Here is a 17,477-nt window from a genome sequence, read left to right as displayed (position 1 = left end):
CCTGTCCAGCTGGCGCCCCGTGCCGCCGCCTGTCCCTGGGGCTGTAGCTATTTTTTCCCCGCATCCCCCTTCAAGGTCCATGTCTCTATCCTTTATCCCCTGGAGCCCTGCCTAGGTGGATCAGGTGCCAGCAGCTGGCTGTCCCCAACCCAGCGTGTCTGTTCCTGGCAGGTGCAGGGTGGTGGCATGCCCTGACCCCCTGCCACCCAGGTGGGTAACTGAAGCGTGACGAACCTGCTCAGGCATGGAGCCTGTGTGCCTCTTCCAGCCCTTGGCTGCTATTTTGGTAAGCTGTTACTCTGTGCCTCAGTGGAGATGTGACCCTTCTCAGTGAGGATGTATATAAACACTGCAGTCATCATGGGATCAAATTAGTGTCTATCTTAACAGCGGGGCCACCCTGGCAGCCTGGGGGGTGCTGTGACCACCAGGAGCACCCCTCGGTCCAGCCAGCATCACACTGGTGATGTGCCCAGCATGTGAGGTAGTGCGGGGAACCCCATGATGCAGCCCAGGCAAGGACTGCACTCAGGGCTGTGCGCCAGTGTGGCCCATGGGTAGGGATGGGAGGGGGTCCCAGATGGGGCTAGTCAGGGCCATCAATGCCCATTAGTGCCCCTGGGGCCAGGACAGGCACAGGTGGCTGTCCTGTGTGACCCAAGGGTTGTCATCCATCATCTGCTAAATGTGTCCCAGTTGGGCTCTGGGTATGACAGCTGTTTAGACAGTCAATCTCTGAGAGCGGCATGTAGTTCATGCAAACGATATGCAAATTACCATCCCACAAACCAACTGAAGGAAAAATTCAAGGCAGTGATGGTGTGAGCAAGGTGGGAAGTGTCCCCACTGGTACATATGGGTGACCTGCAGGAGTGGCACTACAGCTGGTAGAAGAAAGTGGCCCATGTTTTAAAACTGCAAGGATGTTTGTTATTCCAGAAGAAGCAGAGAATTAAAATCATAGACATGAAAGAAATGTGATGATTGATACAAAAATGTAATAAGCTTCTAGCGCTCTTGCATTTCACTGACAAAAGCTCCCAAATGAGAGTTATCTTTCCAGAGTGTGGCATAAGGCACTTCTGTACTCCTGCTTTAGGGCTGTACCCTAACCCTGAGCCCAAGGACCCCAGTACAGCTACTGAACCTACACTAACAGACAAGGAAAAAGAATTACTTTGCAATAAGTCAGATACTAATAATTTTACCCAAATCGCTTATTTTTTTCTCTAGAAATAGATCCTATTGACAAGAGCAGCCTTAAATGTGGATAAGAGGATTGTACTACAGTCTTTGATCAATCGTTTGTTTCAGTCTTCTAATTTGGACTGTATTACTATTAAGGGCTGAGTCACAACCAGGTTATACTCCATTATTTCCCAGTTAGGCTAGACAATACTTTTTTGCTGGACAGCCTTGCAAATGCTTTCTGCTTTGAAGAGGTTTATTTCCTGGCATGTTTTCCTAAAACAAGCAGTTTCCTAGGGGTCTGTTTGAGCAGAACTTGGTTGACCTGGATGACTCTTTCACAGTAATGCTGTGAGAGTGCAGTAAGTGGAAATGCAATAGGAGTGGAAAAGAGGTAAAAGAGGTATTGCTTTTATGAACAGATATAAGTTATAAGCCCATATATTTCTTCTTTCCAAACCATAGCTTGAAAATTCAATCTGATGTTGCAGTACTTAATTTTAGCAGGGCTTATTTATTGATGTAACAGGTCAGTGTCTGATCTAGTACACGCAAGTCTTTCCACGGCTGTGCAATACGCAGTGACAGGCAATCCCAATATGGAGCACACGGCTGTGGCTGCAGGGCATGCACATGGCTGCTGGCTCTGGGCAGGGCTACTGCTTTTCTTTCCATTGCAGTTTCAACCCTGGCTTTACTCTGCTTAAGGTTACATTAATTTTTTTCTTTCCTTATTTTCTGAAACACCAGTAGCTTGGAAAGTAGGAAAATGTAGAAGATAGGAAGTTGGGCATGCTGCATGGCTTTCTTGTGGGTACACTATGTGCAGGAAGAGCAGTAAATCAAGGTTTGTTTGCTTTAGAAAGCAGTGAGTAGTGGGAGAGTACGTGATGCAACAGCAAACTGGCAGCGGTGGGTCCTGGTGCAGGGCTCTGAAAAGTGGCAGCAGTGTGGAGGCTAGACATTGGGGGTGTAACACGAAGGGTAATTGCTGCATGGAATTCATCTGGATTTTAATGTTCCTGTGTTTCATTTGGCATCTCATCCCCCTGTGTGAGAGGGGTCTTGTACTGTCTCAGCTGGTTCCTTCTACTGAAAGGGCTCTAATAAAATTGGCATGATATGGGCACTTCCATATTAAAGTGCAATAAAATAAAAGACCAGTTTTGTGGTAGTTCCAGGTCTGGCCACGTCTTCCTCCATGCTGTTCGCCAGTGCTGAAACAGCAAGCAGTGGTCATGCAGAGCAAGCTGTCCTGAGAGCCCGTATCCCTCCTGGGGAGGGACAGAGGGAGGACAGGGCTTCGTCCTCCATTCCTCTTCACCGGGCTGTGCCTTCTCTTCCCCTGTTGCCTGAAATACAGCTCCTTTATCTGCGTTTTGCCTTGTAGCCTCTGAAGCCAGCCCCTGAGAAATGGGTGATCTCAGCTGTAGAAAAGAGAAGGTGGGATTTGCTGATCTGTGTGTCCAGCCCTGTGTGTGCTACATGTGTTAGTGCGTGTGTGCGTGCTGGGAATGCAGGCTCAGCCTTGCTGCTGCTTGGACCCGGGGCATGGGGCCACAGCAACCTCATCTCTGTTGGGCTGGTTTCACCTGCCCCTCTGCCCAGCACCTGGCACTGGCCTCCAGGGCAGGTGAAGTGACGAGAGGTGTGTGTTCTCTTGTTTTTGTTCTAGTGGTGTCAAGAATGTTGGACTTTGACCCGGCTGTTGTGCTGCAGAAGGACTGATGAGGGAGAGCAGGGTGTCCCATCCCGGGCTGAGGAGGGATAGCACAGTTGGATTTTTAAAACTTAATATTTTGGAGATGTCCAGAACTTAACTAAAGAAAATGTTTGATAGAATGACTAAAGCTGCCTCCTTCTCTGCATTTGGGCTGGTGATGCACAGTTCAGCTTTCAGTCTTCTGTGATGCTTCGTGCTCTCTGGTCCTCCAAAGGGTGCTCCATCTCCAAGGGCTGCTCAGCGTGAGAGAACAAGTGGCGGTGCTTCTTTGCACTTGGTAAAACTTCAGCAAAAGAAATAACTCAAATTTTAATTGAGCTTTTTACCTTTTCAGTTTATCTCTAAAGCAGGGCTCTTGGTGCTGCTGCCGTTCTTTTTACCCCTCATTCTGTGTGTGTGCCTGTGCTTGTAGTGTTTCCTTAGTGGAAGTATTATTACCTATTTGTGAGTCCACCCTGTGCAGAAGAAGTTGCCCCTGGGAGATACATAGAGATCTCTTAATCCTGAGAATAGTGGTAATTAAATCTGGTATTTCAAATATTAACCAGAAGCCCTGTAAAAGATTATTTTTTCTGCCAAACCTATTATTGCACAACTGGTTTGGTGTGTTAGTACAAGACAAAGGATGTGCTTTTGCTAAAGCAGGAGGTGCTTGTTGTTGCCTGAGAAATGACAGTGGGTTACATGCTGCTGTAGTCTGATCCATTGGGTATCTCTGTAAGCTGGACTGTGTTTGAATGGCTGCATTATGAAGCAGCAACTAATAGCTCCTGAATATTCAATACATCTTTTTGCATTTGAGTGTCACCTTGCGGCAGCCCTCGGTTCACAGGCCACATTCTGTTCCTTATTTTTCAACTGCTTCTTTCCTCCTGAGCCCTCCTGCTGGCTGTTGTTGCCAAATGCAGGAAAGGGGGAGATGGGGGTGTAGGAACCCCGATGTTTAATCTGGGGTTGAAGTGCCGACTCAGTCAGCTCTGAGTTGTGCAACGCTTTGATGAAGAAACATGTTTTCTCGGGAGCTGCATGGCAGAGTAACCTCTGCCCCGGGTGATCCGATGAGAAATCGCCTCCTGGTCGGGACCCAAACAAAACATGGGATTAATTTTGCCCTATGCATGTGTGCTGGTTTGTAGCTGTTAAGAGTCAGTGAGAGCACTTGATCCAGGCAGTCTGGGAGGAGGTGTGCCTGTAGACATGGGAGCCAAGCTGCTGTGCCTCTTCCTCGCCTCTGCCCTTGTTGCTTACTATGTCTATATCCCCATACCTGAGGACTTTGAAGAGCCCTGGAAAGTGATGCTTATCGCGGCTGCCTTCAGGGCTGCCACGAATCTGGTGAGTTTGGTGCTGGGCTTGGTGCGGGGCTGGCCTGGGGAAGAGACTGCTACGGAGCAGAGGGCGTTCTCAGTGGCTCTATGGCTAATAGAGATATGGCAATATATATGTTCATACATACATATATAATATATATGGTAATATACTAAGTGAAGGACAGTAGTATCTGAAATTAAGTATTAAACATACTGTAACTATGAATATAAAGAAACTTAGAAAAGATTTAATTGTGCAATCTAGAAAAAAGGACATTCAGAGTAACTGGAAATGTGATACATAATTTGAATATGGATAGATAAGTGCAAACAAGCTTATTTTGCTTTATGATCCTTTGCAGCTGAAGCACTGCTCCTTGAATTTTTCCTGTTTCTTGGAACCTGTATATCAAGCTTCCTCAGAAGTACTGTATTGGGTGTCAGAGAAAGGCAAACTAGAGTACTTCTTAAAAACTATTTTTTGTGGTTTCATAGGAATCTACTGACAGAATGAGCCTAAAAACAACACAAAGCTAATTATAGGGGTGATAATGCTAGATCATGTAGAAATTAAGCTATATATATTTATAAGTTTTTTTGATACCACTGTAATCTTGCCTACCAAAAAATGGTATCTAGCTAAGCAGCACAGAACCATATGTTGCAGTCCGGAAAGGCAGTGGTGTTATACCCTCTCTGTAGTTACATGGCAATATTTACTGATAATGTGGTCCTTATGTCTTTCCATGCTATTTTTATATATATTACATCCTTGGCTTCTGCTTCATTTTGGTATGTTATATAGCCATTTCAAACATATGTGAATAATCTGTGAGGCTGCACACCATGCATAAATAATGGTGCTGTAGTTCCCACCTCTTAAGTACACTAAATTGGGAGCCGTTTTGAATCCAGCCTGTACTTAATATACAATGGTGGCTGCAGCAGTGTAACTGAAATCTAGAAACAAGGTCAAAGATTAAGTTTTGGGGAGAAGAGGTGGGCTGATTGTTGCAGACATCTTTCTGGGTGGCTACAAATGTTTTGAGACTACTTTTTTTTTCCCCACTATAAAATATATTGAAAGGAGGGTCTAAGGAGCCAGGAGAGAGGTTTCTGGTTTTGCTTGAGGGATGTTGCTGAAAGGCTTGTCTGCTGCAAGCACAGGCACCCGGGCTGTTTGCTCTGAAGTGCATGAGTTTGGGATTTTGCCTTTTGTGGTGTTTAAGTTAAAATGTGATGGGTATGATTTTCAGAAGTCCATGGGAGCCACCTCTTTCATGATTTTCCTGATGGAGGCAGGGGTGCATGTTTTCTTGGGATGTCTACTAAACATCACACTTCTGGACAGTATCTAAAAGCCACTGTTGATCTCCAGAGCCCCTTCCCCTCCCCCCCCGGTGTCAGACAGCCTTTGTTTGCAGTGCAGACCTCTTGTTAGGTCTGTACAGCCAGCAGAAGGGGGGGGGATGATTTTTTTTTCCTGTGTGTGTGCTTACTCATGGACTCTTTGCTGCTTCCTTGTTTGTTTTGATGTTGTATCTCATTTTCTAGTATTAACTTGTTTAATGACTTCTGTTCCCCTCAGTGCTCAGGATTGTTCCCATTTTCATAGCAAATCTCAAAGCATTTACAAAAGCCTGTATTAAGGTGTAAAAATCTTAAGCCTAAAATGATGCCAAGTTTTCATATGTGCAAAGGGAGTAGCTAGAGAAATTGCAGAAGTTTAGAAAACAGCAGTGTGTTTTCATTATGCCTGACATTTACCCGGTAATTTGAGTTCTGAGTGGTGGGAGATGAAAAAGCGGTGAGAGCCTGCAGATATACTACTGAAGGTATCTTTTTTTTCTCCAAGGAAATTAGGCAGTAGGAATCCTTCTGGGAGGAGGGAAACACACAAACAAAAGTGTCCTCCCTCCCCAAACATCCCCCCAGAAAACCACCACACAACCTCCCCCCCATCCCCCCAAACAAACCAAACCAAACAAACCCAAGGCAAAAAACAATTAGTAATAAGAATCCACTAAGCTTCTCTCCAATTTTTCCATATGTGAAATGCAATTCTCTGAGATTGGGCTTCATACTGGTTAACTAAGGTTATTGGAGTAAGGAAAAGATGTGTTTCATGTCATTAGTCATATTCCAGCTTGGCACAAGGGGAGTTGGGAGTTGTTTGTCATGACCTGCATTGAGTACATGTTCCAACTTCAGCTGTAAACCCATTGCTATCAGGAGAGAAGGATTAAAGGGTGACAAGTTGGCAGGACAGTTTGAGAGCAGAATAGTACAGAAAGTCATAAAGAATAGATCTCACCTGAGATTTCTAGCAAAGGGTGAAAGTGTTTAGTATGTTTGTCTTAAGATGGTGCATTACTTCCATGGTTATGTATTTACCAGTGTAAATCATACAACATAATTTTCTAATAGAAAGCTATAGGTTTGTCATGCTTTTGATACAAGGACAATCTGCTATTCATCATCTATTCATTTTTAACAGAAGCGATAGCAATGAGGAAAATTGCAACGCTGCTGTGTTAATTGTATCACTTACGAAATGTGCCAGTGGTGGCTATCTGTAATGTAAGGCCAAACACTGATGCAGAGTTGCACATACACAGAAATAGTGTGGTCACTGGAAACGGACCATAGGGCCCCTGCAAAGACTTCAGCCTCGACTCCATGGCTTTGATGGCCAGAATTTGATGTGTGCCATCACCTAGCCAGAGCAAGCCCAGGCTCCCCTGGGCTTGTTATGTGGAGAGCAGTGAGAGACGTGTACAAATCAGCAGAGCAGGTCTTTGAGGGAAGAGGTACAGCTGGTGAGCACTGAAAGACCCCCTGCAGCAGCCTATGCTTGTGGGCAGTATGCTTGTGGCATTGTTCAAGCATGACCTCTGCCAGCTTTTGATGGGCTGCCTTGCTTCTTCCCCTCTTAAATCTCCTTTTGGAGGTAGCCTGCAAGGGAGGGTATGTGTACAGATAACTCATTTTCCAGGAACACCTCGCGTCTGCTCACTCAGTCAGACCTGTAGCCTTCGGCACAGCAGTGCTCAGCAAGCAGAAGCGTTTTCTTTCAGTGTTGGAGGATTGTGTGTCTTCACTTTAACATGCAGTTGGTGCCTTTTGTGGCTGTTGCATTGGCTGCCTGTTAAGCCCAAGTCTGTTATCAGCAGCAGTGGTGCAGGGCAAGCATGTTTTGCAATTGTGCTCCAATCTCATGCAGAACCATAATCCTAAGGGACTTGGACAGAGAGAGCCTCCCTGGAGCTGCACAGGTGCAAATTAGATTTGAGATGGCTCTAAAGTGTCCTAAATACGTTCTGAATGGTCACCCGATTATGGGGCAACAATTTATAATCACTTAATAGTAGGTCTAAATTTGCAGAGGGGACCTTATTTTAGTCTCTCTGACTCCCTGATGTTGGTTTGAAAAAGGGGAAATACTGCCACCTCCTGCAGTGGGAAATAATACTGCCACCTGACCAGGAGGGTCTTCTCTTCAAGCTCCCAAAACAACATGAAAGCAAGCCATGAAATGGCATGTCTCTATCCTTCTTCGTCGTCTTTGTTTTAATAGTTCCTGGGGAGCTTTCCAGCTTCTGAGCTAAATTGTGCAAGATTTCTTCTGATTTTTGGGTTTCCTGGCCTGGATGAGTAAATGGCTTGAATAAAACCTGTGCCAGTCCCAGGCTGCTTTCCAAGTGTCTGCCAGGCACGGCAGTGAGTGCTGAGGGGCTCCAGAGGCTGGTTGGAGGCTCGTGGTTAGATCTTGCCCTGGCTTAGCCTGGGGGGGCGGATTGCAGCTGTGCTTGGTTTCGCTGGTGTGCCTGGCCTGCGGTGTGCTAAAGGGTCTGTTTGTACCCATCTTATTGCAGAAGGGAGGCTGGGAATGTCTCCATTCGTGTGTTTATGTTACAACGTCTCAAGTCTACATGCTGTCTAGCTGGAGAACAGCCTCCAGATAGAAGAATAAACCAGACAGTTTCTGTGGTGCTTAAGCACAAAATTCTTCATGCGTTTTCAGGAAGTACCATGTGCACACAGTCTAAGATAAAATGCATGAAGTAAGTATAAAATGCAATACAACATCTTTCTTCCTAGCTGAACGTTTCCCTGGCTGCAGTTCTGTGAAATCCTCCCAAAGCTTCCTCCGTCCTTGGCCTGGTTCCTCACAAGCAGTGAAATCCAGATTTGAGCCCCCTTACAGCCCCGCTCACAAATTGCTTGTCTTCATCTCCAGCTGACGGAAAGCTTTACCCGGAGGGGGTGCCTCCATCTGAACTATCACCAGGTCAGACAAATAAGCTGCTAAAAGCCGTGTCAGACTCTCTGCCTGCCAAGGCACAGCCAGGGCTCCCTTCCTCATAAATAAATTTTGGGTTTTTTTGTCCTTGCTGCCATGCTCCCCTTATGGAAGATGGAGAAAGTGACTGTGGAAAATGCTTTCCAAAGCACAAGGAACACAAAACCCCGAAGTGGTTGGTTTTCCTCTTACCCCATAACATGCAGTAATCTGAGATCGGGGACAATGAGACTTTTCAGATAAGGGCATGATTTCCTTTCGGTTTTGTACGATAATGGCCTTGAAACCACAGGCAGTAGACCAGTGGTTTTCCACAATGTAAAATGTCTGCTTGTGGAAAAAGCAGCTCTGAGTATTTAAAAGCCTTAGTCCTGAAGCTGAGGGAATTCCTTCCAATGTGGGGGAGTTTCACAAGCTCAGTGGAATTACAGCAGGACTCACTTTGACCTATAGATTTATTTTTTTCAATATGCTAATCCTCAGGGAAAATACAACAGCTGAAAAATATTTATGTAAACTGTGTAATCACTGTGGATAAAAAAAATGCAGTTTTGGCATGTGTATGTATTTGTCTTCATTGAGCTTATGACAAGGGCCTGAGTTTTCCTTCTGCGCAGTTACTGCCCGTTTGTCTTCATCTCGATTCCAAACCACAGTTTGGCAGAGCTCCCAGCATCACTTGGTCCAAGCCTTCAGAGAGGTGACTCTTAAATATGGTGGCAATCACTATCAAGTATTGTCAGTGAGGTTTTAGCTGTATTCTCTTTTCTTCTAACTTCTGAAAAAGTAGGTTATATGTAGAAGATGATAAAAAGTTGATTTAAATATTATTTAAAGAAAAAAATTACAAAAAGAAAAACAAGCAGGGTTAGACTGTATGACTTACAACATCAAACCCTGAATGCCAGATGTTATACCTTTCAAGAGGTGATCAATTAAAGTGTGGGGTTTTGTGTGTGTGTTTTACATTCTTCCCAGGAAGAATAAAGCAGCTCTTGGAAAGCTAAACTTCCGACAGGTTCTGCACCGGGCTGGGCTATTTTATTTATTAAACTCAAACTTGCCTTGGGTTTAATCTGTTTTTCACTTTCAGATAACATGTAAGACAGAACTTGGTTTTATTACTTAATCATTTCTATTGAGATATGTGATGAGGCAGTTATGAAACTTGTGTGGGAATTTGGGTCGTGCCCCTGTCGCTGGGGGTGGTTATGAAGGAGCTGCGGTACCGGTGCCGGCAGCGGGCGCAGGACTCGGCGGTGGCTGTCAGTAGCTCTCTGCGGTGCGATGCCTGGGCCATCCCCGCAGCTGCGCTGGTGCGGGCAGGGCGCTGACCTGGAGACCAGGCTGTGGAAATGACCCACGTAAAGAGCTGAGCGTGTGTGTGCATGCACACACGAACGGGGAACCCTAACATCAATGTTGGACACTTCCCAATGCACTTTCCTTTCTGAACAATTGATAACACGGTGCTAGTAACAGTCATGGGAGTGTTGGTTTTACTAAAAAGTTCCAATCAGTTTAATAAATTTAGGCCTGTTGTTAGTTCAGTTATCTTCCAAACCAAGTGTTCTGATCAAAGTTATATCAAAGTGCAATTACAGAATTGTTTATGCCTGCTCAGGCAAAGAATTGTACAGTGGCCTGAAATTTAGAAAAGTGCTTTTATCATCACAAAGTGTCAGCTCTTAATTTTTTAGGTGTTTAACTAGACTATGCACAAGAACAGTGCATGTTAAACTGAAAAGTAATACACAAATTAGTTTGAAATTTCTTCCAATTTTGCTTGAAATGAACTAGAAATCTAAGCTCTTAATTCACTTTCAGCAAGTCAGATAGCAAATGGCTTCAAGCAAATTTGAAGTTGTATTCTTCATACCTTTCTATCATCGAAGAAATAAGCAAAACATACACACTCCAGCTATTCCTTAATATATATCATTAGGAATTAGGTAATAAAATGCTCCCAAATCATGAAGCGGTCCATGGTATTTTTACCTCCTAGCTGCAAGTAGCTCCAGCAGCCCATTGCCATAGCATACTGTGCTTTAAGGAGGCTACACGTGATAGGAGTTCCTCATGCTGCCGGTGTTTCACGTGACTGAGATCACACTGTACCCACAGTCAATCTCTAATGTGGCTAAATTTTTGTTTAAACAGGTATTTACACTATCTTTCACAGTATAGAAAATGAAGGCTTTATTTTTCTTCCAGTCATTGTGGCATTATTCTTTTATGTCATTTTGTTGTATATTACAAATTTTTACTGTGTTTTTAGAATGCTTCTAATATTTTAAAAGCAATGTGAGAAATAAGTTTCTTTAAACGCAATTTAATCCAATAAAGAGGAAAAAAGGGGGGGGGAAAAGCCAGTGAGATTTATGTATAAGCAAACACTGGTTACATCTTTACTTGTTGCAATTCCCCTGAGACAGCTGTGAGGCAATGCGGTGCCTCCTTTGGGGAGCTGTTGGTTTTGGAAGGAGTAGCTGGGATCTGCATTTCTAGCAGAGTCCATAGTAAATGCCTTTAGAAATGTTTTTGCTTGGATTCACTCTTGTCTACCAAAGACTCAGTATAATGAAAGCTAGCACAATTTGTAAAAAAAGTTTTATGTTCAAGGTTTAAAATAATCTGTAAGTGAAAGGGATTCTGAAATGCTTTAATCTGCTTCTGTTGTCACGATGTCAGAGAGCCAAAGCTGCCAAATATTGATGTTTGGAGCTTGCATTTCACCTGCAGGTTTACTTGCTAGGGTTTGGGTTTTTGTTTTAGTTTTGTTTAGCATCTTAGAATAACTGTACTCTATTTTAGAACCACAGAATTTCTTAAATGTGTTAAAACATGAATTTCAAAGGAAACTGCTTTAACAGTATTAGAAGTTGGCAATTCCTTGGTTCTGAACTCCCTGAACCGCATCACTTTTCTTCTGTCAGGGAATTTCTGTGGAGTCCATTGGGGAAAGCTTTTTTCCCTGCCCTTTGCGTAGCTCTGCCAGGGGCACCAATGCCCAGGAGCATCGATGGCCTCCCCTGCTCGCTCCACCTCGGAGGGCTGCACAGGGGCTGGGGCTCCAGCGCTGCTGTACAGCTGGGGTAGATTCAAGATTTCTGGGAAAAAGAACCTTTCAAAAAAGTTAACCCTGTGGGTATTTTTTTAAGAACAGCCCCCCCCCCCCAACTAATGCACTTATCAGGCAGACAGAGACCCTGGTTAGTGTCATCCTTATTTCCCTTCCTGGAGGGTGCTCCTGCTGGCCCCGTGGAGTCTCTCCCCAGGTCAGGGAGTCACTGGGATCGTCCTCGGTCAGAGCCGGGCTGGAGCCAGGGCTGGGTGGCGGCAGTGATGCTACACCAGAGCTTTACTTCTGTCGGTTCATTCAACAGGGAATCGCCTCATGGATAGAGGGCGACTGGAAATCGCATGGGTGGAAATCAGAACATTTGGTGGCAGGGTTATTTTTAGCTTTTTATTGTGAAATATCAAACCAATGTAAGGAAAGTAATTGTGTGGCTCAGACAAAGCTGGATCTTCCTCAAGGATGATGGTGCAGGAAATAGCTTCACAAGGTATAGTGGCACGGGTAGTGTGATGAAATTGTCTCAGCTGCTGACCACGTGGAACGGACAATAAATACATGACTCAATTCTTGTTCTGCTATTCAGTAGGAGCATTTTTTCATTATATAGAAAAACATAGAGGTTTGTAACCAATAGAATTGTTTGATGTAAACTGAAGAAATTAAACAGAGCTGGACTGTGGTAAAGTGGCAAAGGTATACTTCTGCCTTCTTAACATCTCAAAGTGGAGAAAATATTTCCTTTTAATAATGTAAGGGTACTCATATCTAAATGATGCTCCTTGGCTACTGTGATGGAACTGATCGTTAAAAATCATTGTGCAGTTTGAAGTCAAATTGTTATATCCTTGTATGTGTGCCACCAGTGTCCTTGGTATCCTGAAAGTACAGTCTGCTTTTGCTTCTGCAGTTCATCACAGGAGCAGCTATTACTTGGTTTTGTGGTAAGCATCTGGAACAAACGAGGAGGTCTGGTTCATTGAGCAGACCCTCACGTTGGGTCTTAAGAGGTTTCAACTGATTTTGCTTTCTTCCACATCTTCCATTGTGTCCTAGTTATCCTCTATGCCTCTGCTTCCAGTCATTGTCTTAGCACTGACAAGTGGTGGTGTCCCCTGGCCTGCCTTCCAGCACTGAGCTTCACATGGAAGTAAATAAGATAAGGGAGTTGAACAGCTCAGGCTGGGCAGTGCCGAGACAGTGACTCCTCTGAGTCAGCAGCATTTGGCTTAGCGATTGCTACAGCAACTTTACAGACTTGTACAGAGTACCAAATGGCTTTATGGAAATTTAATCTCTGAGAGTAACTAAGGCTGTGTTTAAAATACTGTTTTCCCTTGTCTTGGGCTTTAGGCTGAGGTTGCTGATCAGCTGGGTCTGATGCACCACGTGGAAGCTCTGATGCTGATCACAACTGTCGAATACATTGCACCCACATCCGATGAAAACGTCACTGTGATGGACACACAGTTCAACAATGTTGGTGTCCGTCTGTACCTGCCCAGAAAGCCGTCTGATGGACTGAGAAGGGCAGTGGTCTACTTCCATGGTGGAGGATGGTGCCTAGGACAGGCAGGTAAGCTGTTCTGTCAGCACCGTGGGTACGTATGGAAGATCTCAATGGCCTGCATTAAGTTCTGCTTTTTATTTTATGGGAGAGGGTCAGGAACCCAGTATTTCACCAGTTAAAATGCACCAGCTTGGGAGAGGGTGGTCAGTGTATCTGGAGGTGGAGGGCAAAGGGTCTGGTCTAGGGCTCTGCTTCTGTCGTGGTGTTTTATCTGCAGCCCCTGGCTTGGTTACATGGTATTAGGGGGAGAAAGGGACAAAACTGAGTATTTTAATAAGGAAAACAACATCCACGTAGGGGTAAAAATCAAGTAGAGATGCAGAGACTGGGGGTTTCCTTGATTCCCAGAAGCTCGATTCTCATATGCTTCTTCATATCTCTTGCTTGAGGAGGGTCAGGGGGTATTTATTGTCCCCTGAAATCTATTTTAGGGAATTTTGCCATATCAGAAATCATCTATTACTACATCTTTATTTCTCATGAATGTGCTCCTAGGAGGGCAAGCATGTTTCTTTGGTTTTGGTTACAATTGCACTATCAGTGCTCATCTGATGCTTGGTTTTCTTCCACATTATGCCCAGAGGGGCTTTCTAAAATGTTTTAGTTCAGTGTGCAGTGCTTTTGCTATTACTTTTTCATGGGAGTGATTCATCTTCCCTCCCAGTCGCATTCTCCCCTAGAGCGCATCCTCTGCTTTTCTTTGCTGTCGTTCAGTGCTTTACATAAATGGACGTAAGTTATCATCTTGGCCATCACCCAAACTGGCATTGTAAGTGTAGTAGATATGGCTGACATTCCCAACAACCAATCCATAGCTCGCTTTAGTTGTTTGGCTGCTTGTTTCAGGGAGAACAAGCCAAAATATTTTTCCTGGGCAGGCTCTTTAATTTTGGTGTGAATACATATGTGTAGCTGAGAGCTTAATCTGGCTCCTTGTTTCTGTTTTTCTCTGCCATAAAAGCTGAGCCTCCAGGACCTTGCATTGTGTAGTGCTTAGAAGTGTAAATAATGTATTTTGTTCATCCTTTTGGATAGCATTCAAGCAATAGTTGGATTACTTCTTCCAGTTTGTGCTTCTGGATAAACCTGTGTGCACCGTGGTTGTGTTGTGCTGCTGCAGAGGCACAGGCAGGTGGAGGTTTTGGAAAGTCTCCTGAAAGCTTCTGCAAAGAAGAACATGCTGTTGTGTATGTGTTTGTTCTCAAATGTACTGGAATATATTCTAAGTGACTCATTTCATTTCAGGCACGAAACCCTATGATCGTCTGACAAGATGGACTTCAAACAGGTTAAATGCTGTTGTGGTATCAGTCAAGTAAGAGAGATTCTCCTTCTAGATGGGATGAGGGTTTGGAATAAACTAATCTATTTCAATTAATCTAATTTTGCAATATCTTTTTGATCATGTGCTTTCCTGCTAGCTTTAAGTATTTGTAAACAAAAGCTGTCCAGGTTGCAGTGGTGAATTGTGGTTGGTGGTTACTTTGGATATTGCTTTTGAAGTTGGGTGGGTAATAAAATATTTGATCCTCCAGGACAGACAGATAGTTCCCATTTCTCTGGGCACAGAAAATAATAAACATTCACTAACTAGGGCAGATGCTAGCAAGCCTTTCTCTTTAAAAATAGCAGGAAGTAACACACTTCTTGCCTCTAACAGTTACAGGTTGGCACCTAAATACCGTTTTCCGGTTCAGTTTGAAGATGTGTATTCGGTAACGAAGTTCTTCCTCCAGAGCAGTGTCCTCTCCCAGTATGGGGTGGACCCAGATCGGGTCTGTGTTGCAGGAGACAGTGCAGGTGGCAACTTAGCTGCAGCTGTGGCACAACAGGTAAAAAAAAAAAAAAAAAAAGCTGGTTTGCTAGCTCCACTTTTTTTTTGTCATTTCATGAACTCTTACAAAAGACTAACAAAAACCTCTGCTCAAAGCAAGTGCACCTCCCACATGTCTCTCGTGGTCCGTGTACACAGGATGTCGCACAGGACTGTCAGTGAGGGCTCTGAGTTTCTAGCCAAGCAAGTTTACTTGAGCCATTTAATGGCATCAAAGTAGCTTTGATGCTATGATGTCCTCTAAACCTTTATACCCTAAAAAAAAGCTCTCTGTCCTATAATTAGGGCATGTATCACTCTATCCTTAAGCACATTTTGACTGTTTTAGGTATGTCATTTGAAAAGGGAATTTTAGCAATTTGACTCATATAGACGTAAACAGCAGCAAAAAAAAAGGACTAAATGTTCCAGTGTCACTTGATCACACACAGTTTCAGTGCCTTTTGCACTTCTCACTCAAGTTTATTAAAAAAAGTCAGTGCGATGATGTTGCTCTCTTGAGAAGTTATTTGGATTGTAATGAATCTCACTTGGAAAGGTTGTGAATTTGCTGTGGACACTGGAGGCAGAAGATGAGGGAGAAGGTGGAAACTTACTAGTGAAGAGGGAAAAAGGATGACATATAAGAAATGTCAGTGTTCAATTCATCACATTTTATTTTTCACATGTCTAAAATGCACAGAATCACAGTTGGAGTTCTAACGTCTCAGGGTTAAAAAAAAACAAATGGATAAGCTCTAAATTGTGTGAAATGATTAAAGGAGTCTCAAACCTGCAATTTTTAAGCTATAAGAATAGAATTTTTCTATAGTTATAATGGATAAGCTCTAAACTGCTTCAGAAAGCATCAGTGCTTCAAAAAGTCTCAATGCTTCAAAGAGAATATTTCCTTGTTATCCTTCAACATAAGAAATAAAATGAAATTATATTTGATGTTTGATAATTTTTAATACAACGTACTGTTTTACGTGACCTGCCTATGAATTTAGAATTTCTTTAAATTAATCTATCCTGGTTTTATTGATAACCTTATTTTGCTTATGTTGCAAAATGTGTGTGTTAATTCCTTACTTTTAAGATCTTCTGTCAGTGTGGGAGAACTAACAATTTTTAACTGACTTTTTGTATTTCTATTTTCTTCTACAGCTGTTAGAAGACCCTGAAGTCGAAACTAAACTGAAAGCCCAAGCTTTGCTTTACCCTGCTCTTCAAAGCCTTGACCTGAATTTGCCATCTTACCAAGAAAATGAAAACAAGCCTGTTTTATCCAAGTCATATATGGTCAGACTGTGGAGTGAATATTTCACTTCTGATTCGTCTCTCAGGGAAGCGATGGCCTCCAACAGGCATGTCCCAGTTGAATCGAGCCACTTGTTTCCGTTTGTAAACTGGAGCAATTTGCTGCCTGAAGAGCTGAAGAAAGATCATGTTTACACCAGTCCCACCTACGGAAACTCTGAGCTTGCACAGAAGTACCCAGGGTTTCTGGATCCAAGGGCGGCCCCGTTGCTGGCAAGTGATGCCCGGCTACGCAGGCTGCCCCTCACCTACATCCTCACCTGCGAGCACGACGTCTTACGGGATGACGGAGTCATGTACGCCAGGCGCCTCCAGGCAGCAGGCGTTCCTGTCACACATGATCATGCCAAGGATGCCTTTCATGGGACGATGTTGTTTGTCTTGGGTCCAATTGAGTTAGCTGTAGGGCACCGGCTGGTGAACAGATATATCAAGTGGTTAAATGAGAATCTATGAGTTGAAAATGTTGCTCTAGTATGCCTATTGAGGAGCGTAGGAGAATAGGAGCTATTTGAGTTTTTGGGCATGATTGCAGTCTTCGTTGTGTTGCCCTGCAGTGTCTGGATTGCCCTGTTTCTCATCTTCTCTGGCAGAAAAATCAGTCTGATTCTAACCTAAGTGCTCTTTCAGTGCTGTTGTCTGAGCTCAGAACCCCATAAACTGCTGGGACTGCCCTGGGATTTCATTCCTGGCCAAGACCAGAAGGGTTGGTGTGCCCGACCCTGCCTGCACGCTGCCTGGGCTCGCCCAAGCCCCTGGTTGGCACAGCATGTGGGACCTGATGTCTTGTGTCGGTTGCTTCTTGTTTCTTCCTATCGCAATGTCTTCATATTGCAGGCTTGTGCAAATGGGCAATGTCATTGTTTGCACATAGGAAGTGCTCGGTGGCCGCTTGCTCCCTGTCCCCTTCAGCGTGCTCCCTTGTCCTGCGGGACGTGCAGCGAGGCCCCGCTGCTGCCATCAGGCTACGGGGTGAGCAGCGGCACAGGGACCTGACTTTATGAAGTAAAAGGCAGCTTGTGAAACCCTGCCCTTCGCATGCGGCCGCTGGGTTTGTGCTGCTGTCTCTCCCCAGCACGGTTCGAGAGGAGCACTTGAAAACCAAATGGGATGGCTGTAACACAGTGCAAATGTTGTTTTGTTGTTGTTGTTTTTGTTGTTTTGTTGTAAT

The 17,477-nt window shown here is 44.2% G+C and overlaps 1 protein-coding gene across 1 annotated transcript; it reads left to right on the top strand.

The window, feature by feature from the left end:
- Nucleotides 1–4,108: 4,108 nt before the first annotated feature.
- AADAC (arylacetamide deacetylase) lies at nt 4,109–16,762 on the top strand. The gene is made up of 5 exons (XM_009333961.1): nt 4,109–4,246; nt 12,957–13,179; nt 14,419–14,488; nt 14,834–15,005; nt 16,154–16,762. Exons 1-5 carry the CDS (start codon nt 4,109–4,111, stop codon nt 16,760–16,762), a joined length of 1,212 nt encoding a protein of 403 aa, XP_009332236.1.
- Nucleotides 16,763–17,477: the final 715 nt, after the last annotated feature.

The sequence above is a fragment of the Pygoscelis adeliae genome, unplaced genomic scaffold (assembly GCF_000699105.1).
Source record: "Pygoscelis adeliae isolate BGI_AS28 unplaced genomic scaffold, ASM69910v1 Scaffold241, whole genome shotgun sequence".
In the NCBI taxonomy this organism is placed as follows: Eukaryota; Metazoa; Chordata; class Aves; order Sphenisciformes; family Spheniscidae; genus Pygoscelis; species Pygoscelis adeliae.
Note: the sequence above shows the minus strand (reverse complement) of the source record. Positions and strands in the feature narration are given on the sequence as shown.

Coding starts and splice junctions, on each gene's coding strand:
- AADAC (XM_009333961.1), top strand. CDS start 4,109: ATGGGAGCCAAGCTGCTGTGCCTCTTCCTCGCCTCTGCCCTTGTTGCT. Junction 4,247..12,956: donor TCAGGGCTGCCACGAATCTG/GTGAGTTTGGTG, acceptor CTTGGGCTTTAG/GCTGAGGTTGCTGATCAGCT. Junction 14,489..14,833: donor GCTGTTGTGGTATCAGTCAA/GTAAGAGAGATT, acceptor TGCCTCTAACAG/TTACAGGTTGGCACCTAAAT.